The sequence below is a fragment of the Telmatherina bonti genome (assembly GCF_933228915.1).
Source record: "Telmatherina bonti genome assembly, chromosome: 15".
Classification (NCBI taxonomy): domain Eukaryota; kingdom Metazoa; phylum Chordata; class Actinopteri; order Atheriniformes; family Telmatherinidae; genus Telmatherina; species Telmatherina bonti.
This window is the reverse complement of record NC_136613.1, coordinates 19950166-19975606: the sequence shown is the minus strand read 5'-3', so window position 1 is coordinate 19975606 and position 25441 is coordinate 19950166. Positions and strand designations below refer to the sequence as shown.

At 36.9% G+C, this 25441-nt stretch overlaps 2 protein-coding genes across 2 annotated transcripts; one reads left to right on the top strand and one right to left on the bottom strand.

The window, feature by feature from the left end:
* Positions 1–1066: 1066 nt before the first annotated feature.
* Positions 1067–2551, top strand: dlx1a (distal-less homeobox 1a; the record flags this gene model as incomplete). The annotated part of the gene is given in 4 exon segments (XM_079254636.1): positions 1067–1132; positions 1136–1583; positions 1865–2064; positions 2300–2551. Coding segments are annotated over 4 exon segments (966 nt in total).
* A 6728-nt stretch (positions 2552–9279) lies between these two features.
* Positions 9280–10604, bottom strand: dlx2a (distal-less homeobox 2a; the record flags this gene model as incomplete). Its single annotated transcript, XM_079254416.1, has 3 exons — positions 9280–9606; positions 9750–9934; positions 10286–10604. The coding sequence occupies 3 exons, from the start codon at positions 10602–10604 to the stop codon at positions 9280–9282; spliced, it is 831 nt and encodes a 276-aa protein (XP_079110542.1).
* Positions 10605–25441: the final 14837 nt, after the last annotated feature.

The following is a 25441-nucleotide window of genomic DNA, read 5'->3' as shown; positions in this document are numbered from 1 at the left end:
TGTGCTCTGCACAGGCACCAGAAGAGCTGCGGTCTACAAATGAATCCTAATAAAATGAGGCTCTGTCGGACACTTCCCTCTGCGTTTACAAGGGGCATCATGAGGAGGCTTTCTGACCTGGAGTTTATCGGCTTCTTCTCTATCACGTGACGTTTTAAGTAAGTGGACAGACTTTGCGTTAACCTGGATATTAGAATTAAGGTTTGTAAAGTTATGAATATTTAAGGATAATAGTCGATAAAAACTGCCTTTATGTTTCTCAACAGTCAGTTCAGTCGGAGTTATTTTTTTCAAGCTTATTCAGGTATATTAAAGTTGGTGATGTTTAATAAGCTGACATCATAACTGCGACTTACTTTATAGAAACACATTTGGATGGTGTTTGAACAAGCCGAACAGGCAATGAGAAATGAATCGACAGTTTCCTCAACTATGTACCTAATTCAGAACCGTCATAGATGAATCTTTGACTAACCAAGGCCTCGTTATCTGTTCATAATGCCATTGGGATTAATTGATAAACATATTGCAGTGTTATACGGTATGGACGTCATGATTTTTGTACGTATTTACGACATAATCAAGCATCCTAGGGGCCTTTACCAGAACCAAATAATCCCATTTTACCATCCTAGAGCTGCAGGTGTAACTGAAACCTTTATGTGTTAAATACATGAGTAATTACAAACCTACTTATGAAAATTTAACAGCAGTGTTATGCTAATTTAAGATGCCCTCTTGATGGCGCATTAGGAGCTTTAATCAAAAAAGCTTTAATCAGACTGGCCAGCAGACAAAGCAGTTGTAACAAGGAAGAAAATACAGTTTCACTTCATTAGAAAGATGCCAAATGCAAGTTTTAATGTTAGCATTACTTTCACAAATTGCCCCAAAAGGTTTATTTTTAAAAAAAAATATCATATTAATACTGTGAATCTTGACATGTCAAAAGGCGATCTGAGGTTTTGTGGTCTTCCTTGACTTTACCAGGTTCTTCGGACCCAGCCCCACCGCCACCAATCGGCGCCCCTCTTGGAGAGAGTGGACCAATCAGCAACAGTCTTTGATGAATATTCATGAGTCCGAGATTCAAACCTTTGAGCGAGTTTGGTTGGGTCCACTGCATCATTCCTAGGACTTTTCACAGGCACAAACTACATTTTCTTATGAATGGAAAGAGAAAAAAGCTGGTCGGCTTAAATTGGGACCCATCCTTCACTGGGATCATAGCAGGAAAACAACAAAAGCGACACAAGAGGAACAGCCAGAAGAGATGACAATGACTACGATTCCAGAAAGTCTTAATAGCCCTGCCTCAGGAAAAGCCGTTTTCATGGAGTTTGGACCCCCGAGTCAACAAATGTCGCCTTCCTCCATGTCTCATGGACACTATCCCATGCACTGTTTACATTCTGCAAGTCATACACAGCACGACAGCTACAGTCCAGCCTCATCTTTCCCCAGATCGTTGGGTTATCCATACGTAAACTCCGTCGGCAGTCATTCCACCAGTCCATATCTCAGTACAGTACAGACTTATCAAAGCAGCTCGGGACTCACACAGACGCGATTAGAAGACCCAGGTAAGTGAGCAGTATTTTAGCTTCTTAGCCCTTTAGGCTTGGATGACTTTTAGACGAGTCATTCTATAGAAAAGCCGACCCAGATGTGAAGTTAGATTTGCCAATTATTCATTGCGTAACGCTATAAACAATGTATGCAATTAAGTGTAATTAAATGCCTAAAGTAGAGCCTGTAAAACGTGAGCTGGGGTATTCATTGCCGTGAAGCTCCAATGGGTACAACTGCATCGTTATTTTTGTCGTTATTTTCTAATCACATTTCTCTTTTCTGTCTCTGCCAGCGCCAGAAACGGAGAAAAACACTGTGGTCGAAGGAGGAGAGGTGCGATTCAACGGGAAAGGGAAAAAGATTAGAAAACCAAGGACTATATACTCCAGTTTACAGCTTCAGGCTCTGAACAGGAGATTTCAACAAACTCAATATTTGGCGTTACCAGAAAGAGCTGAGCTCGCAGCGTCGCTGGGTCTCACTCAGACACAGGCAAGTCTCACAAATAGCTTCACTCTGTAGCAGCATCGCCCATCTTCAATCATTTGTTATTATTATTATTATTATTATTATTATTATTATTATTATTATTATTATTATTATTATACAGTCATTCAACATTTTTCTTCTTGTTAAAACCGCATGCGTAAAACGCGCTTCCAGGTGTGCGTGAAACATCTTTTAGGACATTTTTTTCTAATTGATCCTGTATCCTTCATCTTTCCAGGTAAAAATTTGGTTTCAGAATAAACGGTCCAAATTCAAGAAACTAATGAAACAAGGTGGCAGCACAATTGATACCAATGTTTTAGCCACTGGCCGTGGACTTTCAAGCGCTTCTCCCTCGGTGGCACCTGTCTGGACTTCACCGACCACCGTGAAAACATCAGTGGGAACAAGCGGGTCATACATTCCCAGTTACACCTCATGGTATCCCACGGCACACCAAGAGTCTATGCAACAGTCACAGCTCATGTGAACAGACACTTCTGGATGAAGATGGTGAAAGACCCTGCAGCCGCGGAGCACGGCTCAGCGCTGATGATGCTCCACAATGATCCCGGAGATTGTTGCCGCATCCCACGAGCTGACACGAAGGCCTCTTCATACCAGATGATGGCCGGCAGACAAGAAGAAGACGAAGAAACGGGGGAGGAAGAGGGAGGGATCCGAGGAGGCTCACAATGCGCCCAGGGCAAGTCCGTGCCAGTGGAAATCAAATAGACAAAAGGATAATTTTTGGCTGCTGTTGGTCACTTTTATGTCAAATTTGATATTTTTCATCTTCTGCTTTTTTTCCCCTTCAATTTGTGAGAACATTTCTGTTGTTGAACTGTAGGCTATATGAGAGAGCACGTGTTTGTTTACGCCAGATGTTGAGCCAGAGATGAGGATGACCTAAAATCGATCTGCATTCATTAACAGTTAAAGGCCAATTAGGCCACAGCAGTGTGTCTTTAACCAAATAATCGACTACAAATTCCACCGGTGACCATCCGGCCATCACGCCTACAGCATATTCAGCCTATACCTGAATATCCTGTGCAAAAGCCTCAAGTCGCTTATACGTTGTTTATATGTGTTGGTTATTTAAGTTAAATTATTCAGACTAGCTTTGAGGTCAGTCTGTGATCATTTTGTAAACGTGTTGGAAACAACATTGTGTTGTTAATGCTGCACTAATGCAAGCAAAGCTTTTCTATGCCGTGCCCCGATGTTATGTGAAAAAATGTAAAAGGCCAGACGATTTGCTGCTTTGAAGAAAAAAAAAATATTCAGAGAGTGAGCAACTCATTTGTCACTGTATTTTGTAGATAATTTTCGGATTTGTTTTTGTGCTGTACTGGATACGCTGTGAAACAGGGTTTAGGCTTTGTGTACTCGTCGAAATGTGTTTAGTCATCATAGAAAATATTTAGTTTTGTATTGATCACTTTAATTTATTGATCTGTTTCTGGAGTTTATGTGCATAAAGTGCAAAGTTTCTAAAGCAGTAAAATATTATTTAAATTATGTCAAGCACAGTGTCTGATTGCCCCTCACCCCCACCCCCCTCTCTCCACCGCCTCGTCTTGTGAAAAGAAAGGCTTCAGCGTCGTGCAGCTTTAATGCGAACTGACACAAAGCAGTATCATGTTGGCTATTGTTGCTGACACCATGTGAGTGGGCTTGTGTGAATTGCAAAAGGCTCCTCGTTTAGATTTATGGTCATGTTTAGCATTCAGCCTAACATGGATTTGTGCTGCTGCTCATTGGATGCAGATGTTGTTAAACCTCTGGAGTAAATTAGAGACTTGATTTTCTGTCTGTAATATCAGCAAATTCACTTATTGAACTGTCATTGGGTGCAGTAATAATGAAGGGAAAAATAAGTGTAACCAAAATAATACACACACATAACACACATAAAGGCTATATAAGCGGCCTCGTTCCTTCTGTAGGCCTCATTCAACAGCAACTACTGCTTGCTTATTACCAGCTTTTATTAAAGACAATCTCATGCGTATTTGTCTTCAATGATCCCCATTTTCCAGCATGATAGAAATCATTTGTCTGTGTGTGTCAAGTGAATAATTGCGCAAGAGGCAGGTGCTCCAAAAAGTCTGGCTGCACGATGAGCGAGCCCTGTAGCGGATCAGAGATCAGTGAAAGTGAAAAGTTCAAAGAGCTTCTTGTTCGATCATAAGCGTTCTTGTGGGGTGGGGGGGACAGAGTGGGTGATAAGGCCCCAAAATTTAGAGCAAAGACTACCTGCAAGTTTTAGGCTTACTGTAAGAAAAATAGCCAGAAAGAGATGCGCAAATGCATTTAAAAAAGTAACTAAATGAGATTTATTTTGTGTGAGATTAAACCCACAGTGGAGGATATTAAAAAGAAAATGGAAAGAGACAAAAATAAATAAATAAATAAATAAATAATACATAAATAGAGAAACAATTAAGTTAATGTTCCTACTACTGATGATGACGACGACAATAATAATAACAACAATAATAATAATAATAATAATAATAATAATATAATGATAAAGGAATAAAAACGCAACATATTCAATGTGTTTTGTAGTTGTGCTTTGAGAGAAACTAAAAAAAAAACTAAAGAAACTAAAATATAACTATATTATACTAAATATACTAAACTAAAATATATATATATATATATATATATATATATATATATATATATATATATATATATATATATATATATATATATATATATATATATATAAAATAAAAATTAAAAATAAAATAAAAACTAGGTCAGATTCTCTTGTTTATCTTCTGAGACCGTGACATATGCTTATTTAAAAGATAATCGAACGTGATTGAAAACAACAAAAAAGACCATATATATATATATATATATATATATATATATATATATATATATATATATATATATATATATATATATATATATATATATATATAATATATATTATAATAATAATAAAAATTAAAAATAAAATAAAAACTAGGTCAGATTCTCTTGTTTATCTTCTGAGACCGTGACATGCTTATTTAAAAGATAATCGAACGTGATTGAAAACAACAAAAAGACCATATATATATATAATATATATAATAATAATAATAAAAATTAAAAATAAAATAAAAACTAGGTCAGATTCTCTTGTTTATCTTCTGAGACCGTGACATATGCTTATTTAAAAGATAATCGAACGTGATTGAAAACAACAACAAAAAAGATGATATATATATATATATACACGTTTCCAAAAGGCCTCTGTATTATATAGCACTAAGAAAGCCCTGCTGCCGCGTGAGTAGAAATCTGCCTACCTATTCCCAGAAAGGCGCAGCTGCACATCCAAGAGGGTCAGTGTTATTTCGCTGTATTCTCCCCTTGATTATACGAGCTGAGCCCATCAAACCCAGCATAATTACAGTAATTTCGCCCTTATTTATTCTAATGCAGTTTCCTATCTCTGAGGTAATTATGCGCAATTTTTTTTCGCACCGAGGATCTTTCTGCCTTAACAAAAGAGATAGTGCTGAAAGAAATTTTCTGCTGCAGCATGGAAAAAAAGCGAAATAGGTGAGCTGCCATTTCCTCACTGTTCCCTTAGACTTAGCCTATGTATAAGACTGACAAATTGCTTGCAGGTGTACATCAATGCGAAGAGGCTTCAAAATTAGCAAGGCACAATGTCACAGTAACGACATTGCTTCTGTTTTCCCTTCCTTACATGTATCCTCACTGTGAGCAGATTCGCAAGAGCACTTTAAATACACTGTAATAAAAAAAAATTCACGTTTAAAATTTTTTCATAAGCATTTATTCTTTAAAAAATGATCAAAATCAAAATCAACAAAAAGTGAGGGGAAAACTAATAAAGGCTAACGATAAAAAAAAAAAAAAAAATAAAAAAAAAAAATCGATTTTATTTACAGGCCAAGAGCTATTTCCTGCCTCTAATAATGCCAAATTTAGCCATCCCGCTAAAATAGAAAATAAACATTCAGCACACACCTTTCAACTTGATATTGAAGCTCCATCTCATGATGTGTAGAGGTAAAAATGGAGGCAGATGAAGAGAAGCATCCTGCCTGCAGCAGAAACACAAAGTCGGCGCTTAAATCCCATGAAATGTGCCGCATGTTACGGTCCAAGCTATAGCAGCAGAGTTCAGAATATGACTGAAAATGTCTGCTTTATTTCCCCTCTTTATAGCCGATGTGAAAAAAAAATTGTAGATTATTAGCATAAATGTTTACTCCTCATTACGCTGATGACATTGTGCACTCGAGATCTTGGTAATCTTTGGGGGAAATTATGAGTAATTTTTTAAAATTTAAAGCAGCAGTTACCATGCAATTCAGACTAATTCCGCGTAGGCTCCACACGGATATAATTATCGTTGAGTCAAGATGTTAGGCTAAAAACTATGCATTGATATTCCCATTTATTATGTACATACAACTTTGACAATGTTGATGCTTGAAATAGCGGGAAATGGTCTTGTGTAAAAATTACACCCCATATTAGGACATCTAAAATTGCGAAGAATTATATAGTAATTGCAGGCTTTCAGATTTGAAAGCCAAAATGCTCCAACTAGAGCAAATGTGGATGAAATTACAGATCAGAGTTTAAATGAGGATAGGGGGTATGGCATTTACAAGTTGCCATGAGAAATGCAAAACTATCTAGCAAAGCTGCTCTAATCAATGAATAAAATCACAAGAAGCAGTAAAGTCCATGGCTTGTTTTTCCATTTCTTTATTAATTTTTTTAAATTCATTCATCAGAAAGCAAATGATTATTTAAAACAGAACTTAGGTTATGCATTTTACATTGGAATCTTTGCTCATTGTTAGGTCTAATTCTGTTGTTTACATATTTATATTAGTACTGGCCTGTAGCTCCTATCAATAACTGGATTAGGTAGGTGTACAAGTGCACAGCCCATGTGCTACAGCACTGGGCGCATCATGCATGGGGATCTGTCTGGTGCTGTCAGCGCCCGGGGGGAGGCTCTATCATGCAGATATAGCAACCGCTGACAAGCTACAGTCCTAATTATGTACAAGGAAACGATGCCATTTTATGGCCTGTGGTCGTTTGAAGGCAAGCGTGCGGGATTGGGAGTGAATGAGAACTCACACAAAGTGTAAATACCTGTTGGAATCATAATACCCCAATTATTTGCAAAACAAAATTAATTGAAATACGATTATAATATATTTTATAATAGCCTGTAGCCATTTTAATTTTCCATATTATAGGCAACATCTTTTATAACAGGCCCCTATAATGTTTTCCTGGCTGCAGTAAACGCAGCCTCTGGACGTCAGCCTGTTTTCTTATAGGTCTTATATGAGCCAAAAGAATAATGTGGGTCAACCTGCTCCTCTTCAGAGATCTGAGACTTGTTGTGAGAAGTGAGAAATTTTTCCATGATGCTTTAGCTATCGCTCCAGGCCGTACTGGATCTAGTTCCTGTCTCTTTCTCTTGTTAGGCTGAGTTCATAAAATGTCTGGAAAGCAGCTCTCTGACTCCACAGAGTCTGAGGAGCCTGTGCTCATTCATACCCACCCTCATCTTCCCCTCTGGCGTGCCAAGGCATGCTGCTGTGATCAGCTCAGTTCCCTCGGGCCTTCTCAGACTCTGCCTGTCTGTGCGAGCCCCGGCTTGGATACACCAACTGATACGGAAACGGGTAAAATAAAATGAAGAATATGTCAATTTGAACACTTGTCCGCTTGTCATATGCCTCAAATGCGTTCATGCAATCACTTAGAATATTTACAGCCTTTGCTTTTATTATTTATTTGAGAAATAGCACCTAATTTGTCAAATGTTAGCTAGCCTGAGTGTCCGTGTTGAGCTTACCGAGAGCTTCCTGTCTACGTACACTTCTCTCTAATACTGTTGCTTAGCAACAGAAATAGCAGTTAGCATAATTGCTATGTTATTAATTTAGTTAGCTGCCATAGATGTGGATCAATCTGTCTGGACAACTAGTTTCAACATTTTATATGCGCAATACTAATAAGTGTGCAACAAAACATGTTATGTAGGCCTATCGGTCTGTAGCAAAATAGCTTATTAAAATATTAAACAGCCTGCAGCCTATTAAACAGCTACACAAAGTAATACAACCTAGACTGTCACAACAGGTTGGAATGAAAAAAAAAAAAATTAATTGGCTCGCCAGATAGCATTATGGGATCCACATAGGGCATTCTGTAGATATTTTGTACACATAAGACAGACTAGCCTATCTATCTATCTATCTATCTATCTATCTATCTATCTATCTATCTATCTATCTATCTATCTATCTATCTATCTATCTATCTATCTATCGTTCTCTCTGTCTGTCTGTCTGTCTATATAGTCTGTGTAGTAAAATGGACTTAGGAAGCTAAAAGCAGTCCTCACACGTGGTCATTATTTGTAGCTTAATCGGTCCCACCTGGGAAGTAAGAATACAGAAACAAATAGCTCCAACTAAATAAAAGGTCGGATGCAAATTCACAGAAAACATTTTATTTAAATAACGTTTTGCCATATATGGAACATTGCTAAAATAAATAACACAAAAATACAGTTAAATGGGATACAAGAAAATCAGAGGGTGGGACAATCAGTAGCTTACGATGGTTAATGGATTTGCACCAATAGCCTAATAGAGTCAAAGCGACATGGGCTATCAAAATGTTGTGTGATAAAAAATATTTACAACGGAGATCCACTTAGGCTACCCCAAAATATATTTAAATCAACTACATGACGAATGAATAAAGGTTTTTTTCGCACAACGAAATGAGGTCACATTGGAAAAAGGCACGATACATTTGACTTGTGCTACATGTGACAGTTTGTCCTTCTGTCAATCATTAATTTTTGCAGAAATGGAGAAAAAGAGAAAAAATGTAAAAGTGACGTCCGCGTAAAAGCAGGCTTGCGCCCAGGCTGTGATTGCTTTGGGTAATAGTGGTTCATTCATCCCTCACATAAACAAAATAAATAAATACAAAAATAACTGTAGAAATCTGTGTCTGTCATTCACCAGTGCGAAAACTGGCAGGGTCCATGGACCTGTCTTGCTCCTTTTATTTATTTTTTCTAGATTTTTGCGTGTTAAGGCGCACACTAGGTCTGTAAAATGAAGCTATTGGCTTTTTATTATTTTCACCAGTATTGTCCGATTAAACCCCAAATGTGTCTTTATTTCAGAATATCGTCCCAGCGCTTATGGCGGAGCTGTGCTGGTGCTGGACCAGTGGAGGCTGCAGATGCGTCGTAGAGTTCGTGGTGGAGTACCAGGAGTAGTTTGCCAAAAACGACGAAGGAGCAGTGGTGTTGGGAGGGCTGCTGCTCTGAGGTAAACTCGAGCTGACAGCGTTCATTCTTTGAGTCTGTGGAAAGTCCCAGGCAGTGGTTGGCGGAGATGTGCACGGTGGAGATTCGCTGGAAGCAACGTGTTGCTCTGGAGGGATTTCGCCACTTTTCCACAGCTTCTTAAACTTGGAGCGGCGGTTTTGAAACCAGATTTTGACCTGAATCAGAGACAAATATAAGCATAAAATTGATTAACATATAGGCTATCGTTTGTTTGAGCTAAACAGTTTATGTTTCAATTAATTAAAGCGTGAAAGTGAATATTTGACGGCGCATGAAGCCACGTCTTAGATGTACCCACCTGTGTTTGCGTCAGGCCCAGTGAGGCTGCCAGCTCAGCCCGTTCTGGTAAAGCCAAATACTGGGTCTTTTGAAACCTCCGTTGAAGTGCAGCCAGTTGGAAGCTGGAATAAATGGTTCGAGGTTTCCTGACCTTCTTTGGTTTTCCATTAACCATCCGGATTTCTGGCTCGCTCTCTTCTTTCTCTGAGGGAACATACAAATAGCTGACGTTAGACACGAAGGCTTTTGCAGTTTTCCACTCCTTAGAACTTTTATGCACATTTGCACCACTATAAGTGGCGGTGCAAATGTTCCATTTGCATGACCCATTAATTTGACTGATTTTCATAAAAGTATAATAGCAGGCAACAATATTATTTTTTGCACGTAGCCTACATGGAAAAAAAAAAACGTGTTTTAAGTCTATTATTATGCCAAATGATTAATCTGACAGGTGTAATATGTGACTAAAATAAAACCATCAGCGAAAATGTTTTTCATAACTTATTCAACTTGCACTCAGAGTTTTAAAAATCATTGCAAGAGCTTGCTTACCTGTATCAGCTGGCGTAGGAGAGGAGTTAGACCCGTAAGAGCTGTATGCACCATACGAAGAGTTGAAACCAAGGTCGTATGACTTTGCGTTATATGGCACCGAACTAGTGGCGCTGCCGTGGAACTGGTAAGAGCCGAGTTGGCTAAATGGAGACCCAGCGCAGGGACCAGGCTGCTGGCCGTTGTAATAGCTGCTATCTGTCGCCGTTGACACCGGCAGTGTCGGAGACTCCTGCGATTTGTGCAAGCTGTGGTAATTGTTTGAGGTAATCTGGTTTGAATGCATATCAGTATTTAAGTTTTCAAAAACCCCAGTCATCTTCAGGATTGAAGCGGAGCAGGTTGGAACCTATGCGTAAAAGTCGCCAAACTGCGAAGAGGCGAGACGGAAACACGAGCCGAATCTTGGACCTTTTAGTGAATCAAAACGCATCCCCGTGTAAACTGTGGCGAAACCAGCGGAAGGTGCGTGTCTCTCACAGTGGCCTGTAACTAGGCTATCTGCTACAGTCGGCGGTGGGAGCGCATTTATGTGAGAGTGAGAGGGAGAGCTACTGTGTCTGAGGCGACCAATGGGTAAGGGCTGTACCACTGACTACTCCCCACTGCGTCCACCCTCCATTATTTCTTCTGGTCTGTCTGTCCCGATTGTCTACAGTTTTCCACCAAAGTATTTTTTTTTTCAAAAAGATAAATGTTTTATTTACCTAATTTGAAGGTAATACCTATTAAAACTTATCTTCATTTACTGTCATAAGATAAAAAATAAAATAAAAAAGGTATAGAAACAGGCATTAGAATCATGCACCACATTAGTTTGCTTTGTGATTGGTTTGCCTTCATCTGGATTTTATGATTGCTGACATTTTAAAGGGTAATTGTTATGCTTTTTTATATTTTGTTGAAAATAATTTTTAAAATTAGTTAGCACTGATAAATGTGGTTATAAAGAAACGAAAAAAACAAACAGACAAGAGGGGCTGACGGAACAGGGATCTAAAAGTGCTGGTAAGTCAGCTCCTGTGTGATGATGAAGACGAAAAGAATAGTGCGGCGCCCCCATGTGTTGGGACAATCATTTCTTTCTGTATGCCATCATCTGGGCGCTTGGCACACTCGAAACGACCCTCTTATAATGCAACTCACTCTGTAGATGTGTGAACAGGTTCGCATGAAGCACATAATGTTTGCTGCTTCCTCCTGTGAGGATGCCTTACCATTTGACGAAGTTCAGATGAAAATAAAGTTGTGCAGTAGAATAATTGTACAAGTGCTTGCGTCAGCGCCATAAGATGGCAGCATAGTTCCTTTTATTAACAACTGGCTTGCTCTTAAAATGAAATTTGAATGTGCTTTTGAAGGAGTTGAACAAAGTCATGCTGTTTGGCTGAACATTAAAGAAAACTACATATAATGTCAATGGCTTGTGATGTGTTTATTGAAACATATAGGTCCTAACAAAACTTTGTTTTTTTAAAATAAATAGTTAGTTACACTGCCTGGTCAAAAAGAAAAGTCACAATCACAAGAAAGGTCATATATACACTAATATTTTGTTGGATTGCCTTTAGCATTGATCTCTGTGGTATTGTTTCAATAAGATCTGCCATAGCACAAGATTTATTTCCATCCAGTGTTGCAGTCATTTTTCACCAAGACCTTGATGAAGGCAGAGTCTGACCACTGTGCAAAGCCTTCATCAGCAGATCCCAAACATTCTTAGTGGGATTGAGGTCTGAACTCTATTAATGCGTGAAAAGTCTCATGGTCCCTGGACCACTCTTTCAGAATTTAAATCCTGGCATTATTATCTTGGAATATGCTCCTGAAAAAAAAAATCCAATGATGTAATAACTTCATCAGTGAGTATATTCAGGAAGTCAGATGACCTGATTCTTTGGGCACAATGTCTCTGAATCTGGAACTGACCAGCAGTAACCCCAGATCATAGAATCAGAATAACTTTTTTCCATGAAAAAGTGTTTGCAATTCCCCACAGACTTGTACAGTATAGGCACTGGACATGATGGCTGCATCATTTCACCTGCCTGTACCCTGATGCACCCATCACTCACATGATAAATCTGACCACATGACCTTCTTCCAATGCTCCAGAGTTCAATCTTTATTATGCATTCTGTTTTAGTGACCATTTGCCAGGGCTCTATATGCTTCATATAAATCTGTTGATTCTTGGTGTGGACAAGCTTTGGATGTAGTTATCATCTGAGGTTATGTTGTCAGCTCTTCAACAAAAAGCTTCCCTGAAGTCACAGAATTTAGTATTAGATGGTTTTTAGATCCTGTGTCATATATAATGCCGCAGCGAGGGTTCTGATGAGGACTAGCAGGAGAGATCATATTTCATCGGTTTTAGCTTCTCTACACTGGCTCCCTCTTAAATCCAGGATAAAGTTTAATATTCTTCTCTTCACATATAACGCTCTCCATGACCAAGCTCCATTGTACATAAAAGATCTTATAGTTCCATATATTCCAAACGGAGCAGTTTGCTCTCAGACTGCAGGTTTACTTGTGGTACTCAGAGTCTCACAGACTACTGGGAGGAAGAGCCTTTCGCTATCAGGCTCCTCTCTTATGGAACCAGCTCCCACTGTGGGTTCGGGAGGCAAACTCCCTCGACACCTTTAAGATCAAGCTGAAAACCTCTGTTTTTCATGATTCTTATATTTAGGATATGAGCATCTCCTGAGTTGGAGTCTGCATGTACGGGACCCAACTATCCAGGTTGTGCTCATTGCTCTTATAGTTATAGGTAGTCTAGCCATCCATTACTTATGTAGCAATGCGGACGTTACCTGATGCACTGAGAAGTACCTTGCTCCAATTCTCTAATGTATAAATATATACATTTTTGATAATGTTGCCGTCTCTAACTTATTTCCATCTTTTTCTGCAGGTCTTCCTGAATAAGTGCAGTTATACATGTTGATCTGTCTTTCCTGTCCTCTCCACCCCAATCAGTCCCTGATCCAAGTTCTGCCGGAGGTTTTCTTCATGTTAAAAGGGAGGTTTTTCCTTCCTACTGCCGCCTCGTGCATGCTCAGGATGGTGGATTGGATCGAAGTCATGATTCGATGCAATCAGTTGGTTTCTATTAAAGGATATGTATGAATTGGCTTGAAATGATGTGTATGCTGATTTGTGTATGTAAAGTGTCCTGTGACAACATTGTTGTGAAGTGGCGCTATACAAATAAAGCTGAATTAAACTGAATATGAAATTAAACTGATCAATCTCTGTCACAATCCGACATCAGCAAAGATGTTATTTTTCATGCATCTGTTCTGATCTATGAGTCATCATTCAGGTCAATTCATGTCTTGTAGCACCCACATTTATCACATTTATTCTGCCTGGTTGAGCTTGTCACTGCTCTGCTACAGGACCCCCAGCTTGAGTCTGGGGAGGACTCTTTCAGCCTATTGTTTTCCTGAAATGCAGGCAGCGCACTCCTACGTTCGACCAACGGAGCTTCATGTCACTGCTGATTAGTGGAACAAAGTCTCGCCAGGCAGAATCACATAGAAACTGCAAAAAGAAAAAGAAAAAAAAAAAAGAAAAAAGAAGGTCGTGCCCTTAACTTTGTTACAAACTTTCCTTGCACACATTAAAACAAAAAACATCATATTTCATCTGGATGAAAATGCACTTTAAAAAAAAAAAAAAAAAGTTTGTTCAAAAGTACCACCTTTTATATTCCATATTACCTGTAATCCATGCCATGTCAAAGAAATAAATACAGCTACAATGCCAGTAAGAAAGATGTTTCTTTGAAGTGATGGCTCTCAAACTGGGGACTGGAAGACAGTTGTAAAAAATTACACAGCCCAAATTTATCAAATAAATGTGGGATTTTTGCCAGAGCTGTAAAAAATTAAACCATTAATGCAAAGCTAAATTGGTGAAATTAGGCCTTTAATTTTTTATCACCTGAATCCATAAACCACAAAATTATTTCACATCCCCCTTTAAATATCAGAATTTGACATTATTTGACAGAAAAGCTCAATTTGGGCATGTGCATTGTAACAGCGGTAAACCGAATCCACCAAAAAAAACAAAAAAACAAAAAACAAAACACTTTATCCTCCTTATACCTCATTGTAAACAAAAGGTCTGATAGTTTCCCATCCTTAAATTTGTGAAAGACTGTGAGATGACCCATTTAGGATATAGCACACAATTACTCACTCAGTCGTTGCGTGGGGTCGGGGGTCACAAACACTAACGAATACATCTTGGGGATGTGATTTAAAAAGTTGGAGAACCACTACTTTAAAGCATGCAATTTGCTGAATACAACAATTTTACAAACTCAGCATCAGGTTGTGCTATTGCAACAACACCACCTTGAGAACTTAGTGAATGAGCATCATTATAACACCTTATAACAACAACATAGGATATTTCTACTCATTTAATGCCATTATTAAGGTGAATTATTTTTGCTGTGATGTTGGCCATGCCAGTGACTTGATTATAAATGTGTCAGAGCAGCTGGTATACTGGACGTTTGGTGACGTGGAAATAATGCCACATGACCACTCAGACGGAAGCAGCTTTTATTAGCCTTTCCAAACTTCCTATTTGCGCAGGTGCTTTTCTTGACCAGTCTTTAGCTAAACTTATTGCATTACATGCAAAAATATTCAGAAGTAGTTCAATCACAGATTTGTTCATAGTTCATTTTAAAAGTAGATATTGTTTTTTGTTTTTTTTGTTTGATTTTTTTATTAAAACACTTTCTTTAACAGCTTTATTGATTGAATCTTATGTCAGCTGGAAAACTCATTTATTTTTTAAAAATCATGAGAACGAGACATTAAACCTTGAAGGTTGATAGAATTAATTTGACAGAATGAAATCAATATAAAATAAAAACTACAATAAAAATACAGCCTGGGTAATTTTAAGCTAACTTTGGTCTTTAAATATTTTATCCACACAACTGTGCAGATTTGCAGGAGATATGACAGTCTCATTATCTAACCTTCACATTTTTATCTTATTCCACTGTATCTCCATAACAAATAAAACTGTTTTTTTTTCCCTTGAATTTTGCTTTGCTGTTTATAAAAAATTCTCATCAACAGTTTAATTGTTCATTTATCTTAAGAAAGGCATGACATAATAATGATCTGCTTCTATTTTTGTTTAATACTTTACATCCCAATTAGGAAATATGGCTTCTTTCATTTTACTGTCACAGTTGTAGGTTAGAAGTTCTGATAGCCCATTTGTCATTATGTAACCCATTTACAGTCCCTTTTCTGCTAAATAAACAACTTTGGTTAAAAATAGCCCATATATAAATGAGCATTTAACCTTTGGCAACAAAACTTTAAAGTACATGGGGAAGGGAGTGGTGGTGAAGTCCAGGATTTATTGATCTGATATGTGATGAAGAAATGGCACGTGATGCATTAACCTGAAAACCAGCCAGGAAAGAACTTAAGGCTTCCTATCTGACGTGAATTTTTTCTGGACAAATTTGCTACAAAATTGTTCCTTTTATATGGATTAGTCCTAGTTGTCATAGAAATACAGGCAGGGAAAATGCATCAATGTAGTGTAATAATGCTGACTTCAGTTTGGTGTGTGTGTTAATGCCAATTCTCTTTGCTTACACAAATTATATTCTCTATTATTCCTGAGTTATTAAGTTATGTTTTTGATACCATGATAACATAATGTCATGATGTCATAATGATCAAGAAAGAGAGTGAGTGGAGTCAAGTTGCTCACTCAAAACACTAAAATATTCATGTGTATTTTAAAAGATGCTTTTATACAGCACTGTATAATCATTGATTGTTTTATCTTTCCTAGGACTTGGACTTAGAATTATGAATTACAACATTTTACTGTAACATGTCCACACAGTTGATCAAAAGTTTAAAACAAAACAATAAAGTGCATGTCTTCTCATAGCTCGGATGTTCTTGTGATGTACACTCCATATAATTAGCTCTGTGAGTCAACAGTGAAGTACGGAAAGCGAACAAATATGTTGACAACATGGCAACACTGTCTGATATTGACATCTTGTGTTGAGGAATCACAGTGTGCCAAACAGGAAGTCACTCTGACAGATATAAACCCTGACTTGTTTAGGAGTTATTGATCTCGGCTGTTTGTTGTCTCGCCTTTGTTTAGCTGAAACTCAAATGACAAAGAAAAGCTCAATTTTTTTAAATGACTGACCACTTCATGCACTGAGTTTTTTGACAAAGAAGCAAGAATCAACATGACCAGACAGTTTACTGTTTGCTTACACTGATAAACGGAAAGACTTAAAGTATCAATTACAACACAGTACAGGAGGACAGGAAAAGGACCTACCCTAAACAGATGCTAACATGGATCATAGGCCATTTTAATATTAATTGCATCCAATATTAGTGCATATAGAAAACCTGTAAGGATAAAACAATGTTTATTACTCTGCATAAAATAATATGATACTGTTAGATAATCAAGGTTATGTTTAGTTGAACTTTGCAGCTCAACTGAAGTTATTATTAAGTAAAATCTGTTTTGAATCTGAATTTTAGAATCTGTATAGCATAGTGTTTTCATGTTTAATTAATCGAGCAGTGTCTTAGTTGCAGAAAAAAATATTAGCGTACCATTGTTTACTAAATGTTATGTTAATTCTTGCATTGTAAAACTCAAAGCCCTTTTATGCTCAATGCATAAAACGAACACGCAGACAGACGAGGAGTTTTATCGTATGACAATAATTTATGTAAACATTTGAAAAAGACTTCCCTATTTACATACTTAATGGAGCACAAAATAGGCTTTAAAGAGTGGTGGGTGGTCTAATATTTTTTTCCTGTGATTGTATATAGAATATGTGATTTTTGACAATGGTTCTATGTTTTTACTTAACACAGTTATGTGATCAGTACAAACTGCAACTCTTTTTTTTTAATTTGGATTTTGGCACAGGTTGCATTTAATTTTTCTTTATGAAGTAGCTTCTGATAAGTAAGTTAAATATAGCAAACTTATTTTTTATAATTTCATTTGCACTAATAATACATGATGTATTGTAGACTTGCAGCCTGTCCAGTGTGGAGTAAAAATGCTAAACTGAACGCATGAATGTAGCGTTATCTGTTTGTGCTAGACAATTCATGTAGACATATTTAACATTTATACATGTAGGTCTTTTTTGAGCACAAAACTATGAGAATAGATTAGCTTTAGCCCCGCTGACTGACTTAGGTATGGACAGATTAAATACATTCACAATACAATACAACACTTGAGCATGAAATTATAAATTAAATAGTGAGTAATTATGAGTTGTTTTTTTTGTTTTTCTTTTTTTACATACAATGAATCAGTATGTTATAAATAAATAAAACAGGTGTGTATTTAAATAAAATTGTAATTAATAATGGACACATTTATGTAATTATTTAATGATAAATTTAATTTCTATTTGAACCAATTAATTACATATTTTGATTAATTACACATTTAAGTTAGTAATTATTTAAAATATATATTCATTCATTAAATAACTCATGAGGCATTTAAGTCATTACTAAAATATATATTTAATGATTACATTAATTGATTGGACATTTAAGTAAATATTTAATGATACATATTATCTAAATTTGAATGACTCATTTATGTAATTTTGAAATGATATAATAAATGATTTATTATTGGGACTCTTACTCCTCCATAGTGCAGAGTACCCGGCTTTTCATTTAATAGCCACTGGTATGGACTCCAGCCCCCCACAACCTATACTGAAAAACATGGGTATAGAAAATGAATGGATCTATATGGAATATGTTGTACCCATTACGAGAGCATTTGTTTTTCACATAATTTTGACTCGACATGTATTCATCTTAAGTGCCCAGCTTTTTACATTCCATATCACTGCATGCATGGTTTTTTTTTTAGAACAAAAGGGGGATACGTAATATAGCTTGCTTTTGACATAGCTCACATGATGATTTGGCAAATTGCATTTTAAATAATTTTATTTCATTACATCAATTAATAATTGAAATATGACCTCAGACAAACCAAATATAACCTAACAAATCAACACATCTTAAGATGTACTGAAAGCAAAAAGTTTCATTCAATACACAATCAGTTGTGCTGCTCAGGTATGGTCAAATAGTTGTTTTTAGTACTGTACTTTGAGGTCTTTGCCTTTCCTTTTGTGAAATACAGTAGGTTCCTATTTCAGTCTGATGATTTGACTGCCCATAGATTCTCCTGCCAGATTTCCAGCTGGGTCATTTGGAGCAGTCAGTTCATCACCTTGGCAACTCACTCTTTAACTCAAATCACATTACAGCAAGTTTTTCAGGCTTGGCATGAAAAAAAAAGCTCTCATACCTAAAGTAGCAGCAGGAGGGTTCCCTTATTCATTGTTTCCAAATGGTTTAATAGCCAGATTGCACAGTCAGCAAATAAAAACCTTTGAATGTGTTTGTCTCATGTGCTTCTTGCAAATCTGGAAATGTTCTACCGAGTGTTTCTTGACCTCTTTGTTTCAAAGGTTGAGCGTGTTTGGCACCAGACACAAATGGAGTAGAAGTTGGAAGCTTCAGCCAAATGTTCATGACTTAGCACGTGTTTCCTTGCAATTAGTCATGGCAGCTTTTCCTCTTAAAAGAGTCTATTTTTAACAACAAAGGCTGTAATGACGAGCACAGGCAGACAATAACAATTGGAAGGAAGTGTTCAGTTTAGAGCTCATAACAGATGCAGAGGTTAATTTTTAATGGTTATCATGAACATGATCTGTGTAAACTATCACTGTTATATTTGTTTAAGATGCCGGTCACAACACTTTACTAATCGTACAGAATTAATGCTAAAAGAAAACCTCCTAACCTGTTCTTTTCATATAGACTTGACTGATTTTTGTGATGTTGTAAAATGTTTTTAGGGCCTACAAAAAGAATTAAAACCTTAAAAGCTTTAACACACTTATTACAACATAGTGTTCTCATGAAAACCATAAAATATGTGTTTTCCAAAAACAATACTTGCTTGATGGGCACAATCATAATAACTCCAGAGGGCAGGAATTTGCACTAAAGCGGAAATGAATTCTCATTTTGCGAGTCTAACAAAGGAATCCCCAGAATTCCCTGTGTCATCTGCATGGCCCAGTTAGAGAAAGAATTCAGAGAGGTCTGCAAGGTCCCACTCCCTCATTGTTGATTCAGTGGCACACCCCCACCCAGGAAACATAAATGGAAGTGGCCCTTTGTGCAAAGGGGAGAGGAGCAGATTTACTGCGGATGGTCTCCTGACAAAGGACCACAACACTGTCACAACAGGACCGGGATCAGCTGCTCCAACTTTCACACAGTGTGGGTTAGCATGGAGCTTAACACGACCACTGATGCAGACACAACTTTTGTTATCACTCAGCTTTCTGGCACCTCTGCTGCCAAACAGTTCGAGACCTTTCCTCTCTATCTGTGCATGGAGTCACAACTAAGATAGTCTTAGTGGGAATCCGATTAAGCACTTGTCTGAAGGACAGTGTTATTTGTTTGGATTTGAACACATTTGAAACAAATTCCCAGAAAATTCAAGGTTTGTTTTAGATGTTAACTCTGAAAAGCCACACATGACTTTTCAGTTTGTCGCTAAGTTTTTAAAAAAAAAAAAAATGTTGGTAATTAGTATATAATTATACAGTTATATAATTAATTTTACTGTAATCTTTCTTTTTTTTCTTAAGATTTATTCAATTTTTAAAACTTATTGACATGTTTATTTGTTATGTATTTATAACAACCTTATGTTTTTTCTGTATTGTGCATTTACTGACTACTGAAAAATGCTACATACAGTAAATAGCCTTAAAATAATCCTTGAAGTCAGTTTTACAGCTGTGCTAAGGTTTAAATGTTTACTTCTTTTTCACCTCTTCAGCAAAATTATAACCATTGCTGCCATACATTTACACTCTTTTGCAGCTTGTCTTTGCATAATTTTGCATATGTGGTAAAAAAAAAAAAAAAAAAAAAATCATCCAGCAAGACAACATTTTTTTACCTTCACTTGTGTTGCATTAAAGTTGCGGGACTGGTAAAAGATTTTACCCTTTTGAAAGCTGTTCTGATATAAACTAAAAGTATCCTTTACTGGGATCTTCAGTGTGGCCTAGTTTCTCGCCATACCATGTGACCATTTATTTACCTCTGATGGCCGTAGACTTTGAATTTTCTTGCTTCTCTGATAACACGCGGATTTGCTTTACGCCACATGTCCCTGTTAAGTTTGAAACTAAACACTTTAAAGTCGAATCCAAGATTTTTAAAAAATGGGAAATAAGTCTAAATTTTTAAATGTGATGTTTTTAGGCCCTTCATGAAAAAAATCCTCTTAGTATATTTACCATGTTGTAGTATATTTACCATTATTACATTATTAGTGTATCCACCAGGGGACAGAAGACAAGACAGTATCAGACTGTATAACAGAGTTTTGAACCAAACCTTTACCAAAAGGTGATACAAAAAGTCTCAAAAACTGTATGTATCAAATATGATATATATGGCATTATGGGATTAGGGAGCCAACATCTTTGTCTCCCCGGTGTTGTTATTGGACCTCTTACACCCCAATATTTTCAATACAATAATGAGAAAACCACTAAAATCTCATTTCCTAAACACAAATACTGGCCTGAGTTGGCCAATCACTATCTAAAAAGAAGTGAGACATCTTGATAGTGACATATTTAGAAAATTCAGAATTTTCTGTTTAGATGTGCTTTTAAAAATATTGCTACACAATTCCATTGTTTAGTGTCCACATTGTTCTGTATATCAAAGCCTTTGCAATTGTTTTATGCCTGGAAACACCAATAAATTGTCTGCACCACCTGTGCACTTTGGTCACGCCTCTTTGACCCTCCACAACTTTTGGATTTGGTTTCCTCCATCACTCTGATATGTTGACTCCAGGACGGTGAAATTTAAGGAACCAGTCCATCTGTCTTGTTGGGGTTTGAATTTCAGAACAAAGTAGTAAAGAAGAAGATTCTTTACATTGCAGCAGAAAATCATTGGAGTCTTTTTGTAACAATATACGTTTGGAGAAATAAACCTCAAGTAAATCCAGTTATCACTCTAAACTTCATCTTCATCATCCATTTTTTGGGAGGTGGTGAAACAATATTTGGATGAACCACAGTGAAAACTTGACAAATAAAAAAACAACAAACTGTCTACACTTTCTTAGGAAGCTGAAGTTGTTGAGAGAAAACATTATTTCCACACTGCTGGACTATACAACAAGTGTGGCAGATTCAATTTCTGTGGGGTCAAATAACTGAGTCAAGTTTTCACTCTGAAAACTTGACTCAGTTATTACTTTTAACTTTTGCTTGAATTATCTGTTAAAATTTATTTAAAAAGAAGCATCTCTTTGCACCAGAGACCATGTAAACAGATTGAAGTAAACTTTTTAATCTGCATCTGCAAGTTTAACTGAGTTTCAACATTGGCCAGAGACAGTATAAAAGAAAACCTTGTCAGAGTTAACTCATTCAGTTGTGGAATATGTGTTAAGATGTTTAGAAAGGAGCTCAGTTTCTCAAAACTGCAAATGAAACCTAATATTTTCCATCATTTGACATTTAGGGCAACAAAATCGCTCCTGAGTGAGAGTTAATTTTGTCAACTCCAGGGGGCCACCTGCTTGACCTGCATCAGGTCTCTAGTTTCTTTCTCTCCCCCAACCCTCCTCTCTCAGTTCTTGTTGCACAATCACCCAATGAAACGTCACACTTTGAAGGGCTGTTTGTTTTAAGACCTGTGAACTTAGGTGAAGACGGTTACACAACCTTGTGCTCACAAGAACATACAAAGATCACACAAAGAAAAGAATTAGACAAGCTTTTATTTCTTTATACTATGCACAACACCCAAAGCATAGAAGGTGGTGGTTTGCTTTTAACAAGTCCTCCATCTGAAGCAGTGAGATCTGCGTTTTGATTCAGACCCTTAAATATGACTCATAATTTTGTCCCATACAAGCAAAATGCCTCAGGTGCATTTCAACAACGCACTTCCACACAAGTAATTTTTCATTTTTTTACAAGCCATAAAGTACATGTGAGGGATGAGAAATGTTTGGATGTTGTTTAATTGATTCACTTTTAGTCATGGGCATTTTTTAAATGTCAACTCAAGAACACCAAACTTACCACAGCCATTTTTAAAACAATTTCTAAAGCGATAAAATTACTACAACAATTTTGATTTCCTGGTTGGTCTGAAATAGTAAAACCACAGAGACAGAAATAAAAGCTACCCATAAACCAGATAATGATCACATTTCTGGTATGTATGTAAACAGCCTCAGACAGATTAATAAGAAAATCTCTGTGTTAAGCTGATGACTGTGTGTGTGTGTGTGTGTGGGGGTGGGGGGGGGGGGTGGGGGGTAGGAATGTAATGAACATCCTGAAACATCCCTCCACCCACACAAACACCCTAGCCCATGTCTGCCAACGCACGCACAATGCCAACACTGTGTTGTGTTCTGCAGTGTGCTCATGGTCAAGTGGTTTAAACTTCACACCAACATCCAAAGAAGCTACTTTATTTTCTTGGCAGGTTTTGGAAGATGACATAAGATCCATGTCACTGCAGCCTTTGGGTGGAAACTTAAGAATTTTAACATTCTAGTTTTTGTGGGACTTTCATATGTTTCAACCCAGAAGGTCTCAGTTGAAAAGTTGAAAATTTGGCTTCATGACATGATTTAGATTTAGGATCTTGAGCTGACTGTTTTATAAAACCATCTCCAGTGGGGTGATTATTTATATATGAGCATCACCAGATGCTTTTAATGGTGTCAAATATAAATATTTTATTCCTTTTTTGTAAAGTGACAAGTTCCATACCAGAACATATTTTATTTCATAAAAAAAAAAGGTAATTTAGTTGTTTTTGGTTGGTTCAAGCAATTTGGGTTTCTTACAATAAATCTTGTAATAAGAGAGAAACCGTTCTTGCCCCTCAGCCACTCATCTTCTTGTCTGGCTGAAATTGGGAGGTTTATTAGTCCATCTGACAGAAACACTTGCAGTTTATGAGCATCCACCCAACTAAAATAGCAAAGCAATCTTCTATTTTCTCATGGTGGCCAATTTAGTCTGCTGTCTATCTAGCCATATAACTTGTAAGTAGCAGCTGTGTGACAAGTCATAGTGCTGTCTTGGTCAAAACACGTCACGATGGTGACATGAGGGGTGAAGGTGTGGACCCAAATGCAGGAATCGGGAACTGGGATGTAGGTTGAAAACTGATTTATTTTAACACTGGACCTCGGAACACAAACTCAGGGAACTAACACAATGATCCAGCAAAAACCGAACAGAAGCAGAGGGCATAGATACACTGAACACAACAAGACACAGGCGAAACAAATCTACTAAATGAACCCAGGTGAACTACAACAGGAAATCAATAAAGCTAAACAAGAACCAAGAGAACTAAACAGGAAAAATTTCAAAATAAAACAGGAAACCAGAACTAAGGAGAAACACAAAACACCACATCATGACAGCGCATGCATGTGAAGCGCAAAGGTTAAGATAAATTAATATGTTCATTTTTATATTGAATAACACTTTGTTTTATCTAGGAAAAAAAAAGAAAAAGGAAATAATGTACAATTAATAAATCATTGATAAAAAAGGGCAGACTAAGTATATTTGGTACAATAGTTGGTTGCAAAGCAACATATGGAGGAAAAACAATTCAATTGTAATAAAGGGTAACTTAAATAAAAACACAAATAAACATAATGGAATGGCAATACTGAAGAAGCACTTCTATTCTTGTGAATATGGAGACTAAAATATAAGATATTTCTTTAATTTCATTATAGAATACATGCACGGATCTGCATGTTGAAAGCAAGCATTTAAAATAAGCGTTGCTGTCTGTGACCGCTCCAGCTGGACTTACAGAGGCCAAATTAGAACTACACCAGATAATCATGAGTTTAGAGACTGTGGATCTCTTTTCATAGGATCATGGTAATGATTAAAATCATACCGGCTGATTAAATGAACAAATGAATTTTGTTACAGAATAATTCAGATTAAGGTAAAATGATGTAAGACATTAATAGCAGTCTAGCTATCATGGTATGTGTGGTGCACAAAAGCATTAGTAACTGTGGACTAATAATGAATAAACCACTGAGGCCTACTTCAGGAGAAAATATGCAACAATGTCCATTTACATGCATTTATGAACCAATAATAACTAAAACAATTAATTAATGGAGCTATTCTTGTCTGTTCTCCAGTAACTCACCATTATCCAGTTTTCTATGAGGACTTGTGAATGACTCGCTAATTGTCAACAAGTCCCTTTTTGTTTTGTAGCCTACATCCTGACCAACATAGCATAATCCAATTAGTTATCTCTCTGAATTGTATAAAGGGTTATTAATAAATTAATACTTACTGTGTGTTCTCTTATAGAAAAATAAGATGAACAACAAGAAGGTAAAATGATGAGAAGTAAGTTTTTATTTTTTGAAAATTATGCCAGACAGCACCACCTGGGGCATAGGGCCCCAGGAAATAAATGAGGGCCACTCCTGTTGAATGACGAGACGTGTGAAGCAGTTAAAACTATTTATAACAAAATTTAAGGGCTAAAATTGGCTAGGTATATATAAAAGCATTGTTAAGACCTAAAAAAGTTAAAAGACAAGTGACTATATAAAATAAAAAACCAGGTCAGCTGGGACCACAGAGGAGAGCAGCCTACAGAGAATGATTGCCCAGGTGTACCCCCACCGCTTACCTTGTGAACACAATGCACTTCACTACATACTATAAACGTGGAGCTCTCGTGTGATCAGTGCATCAAAACAAACCAAAAACGTGGGGGTTCCCAACCACCAGGGCTCTGCCCATCCACCTAATGGCTCTCAGCTGCCTAAAGGAAAAGAAAACCAGTTCAAACCAAAAAGAAGCTCAAAATCTACTTCCAAACTTATCTAAAGCTCAAGAAATGAAACAAACAGCATAACAAAAACACTCCAATAGAAGTACACGAAGAAAAACAGCAACAGGTAGACCTAGAAACAGAAAAT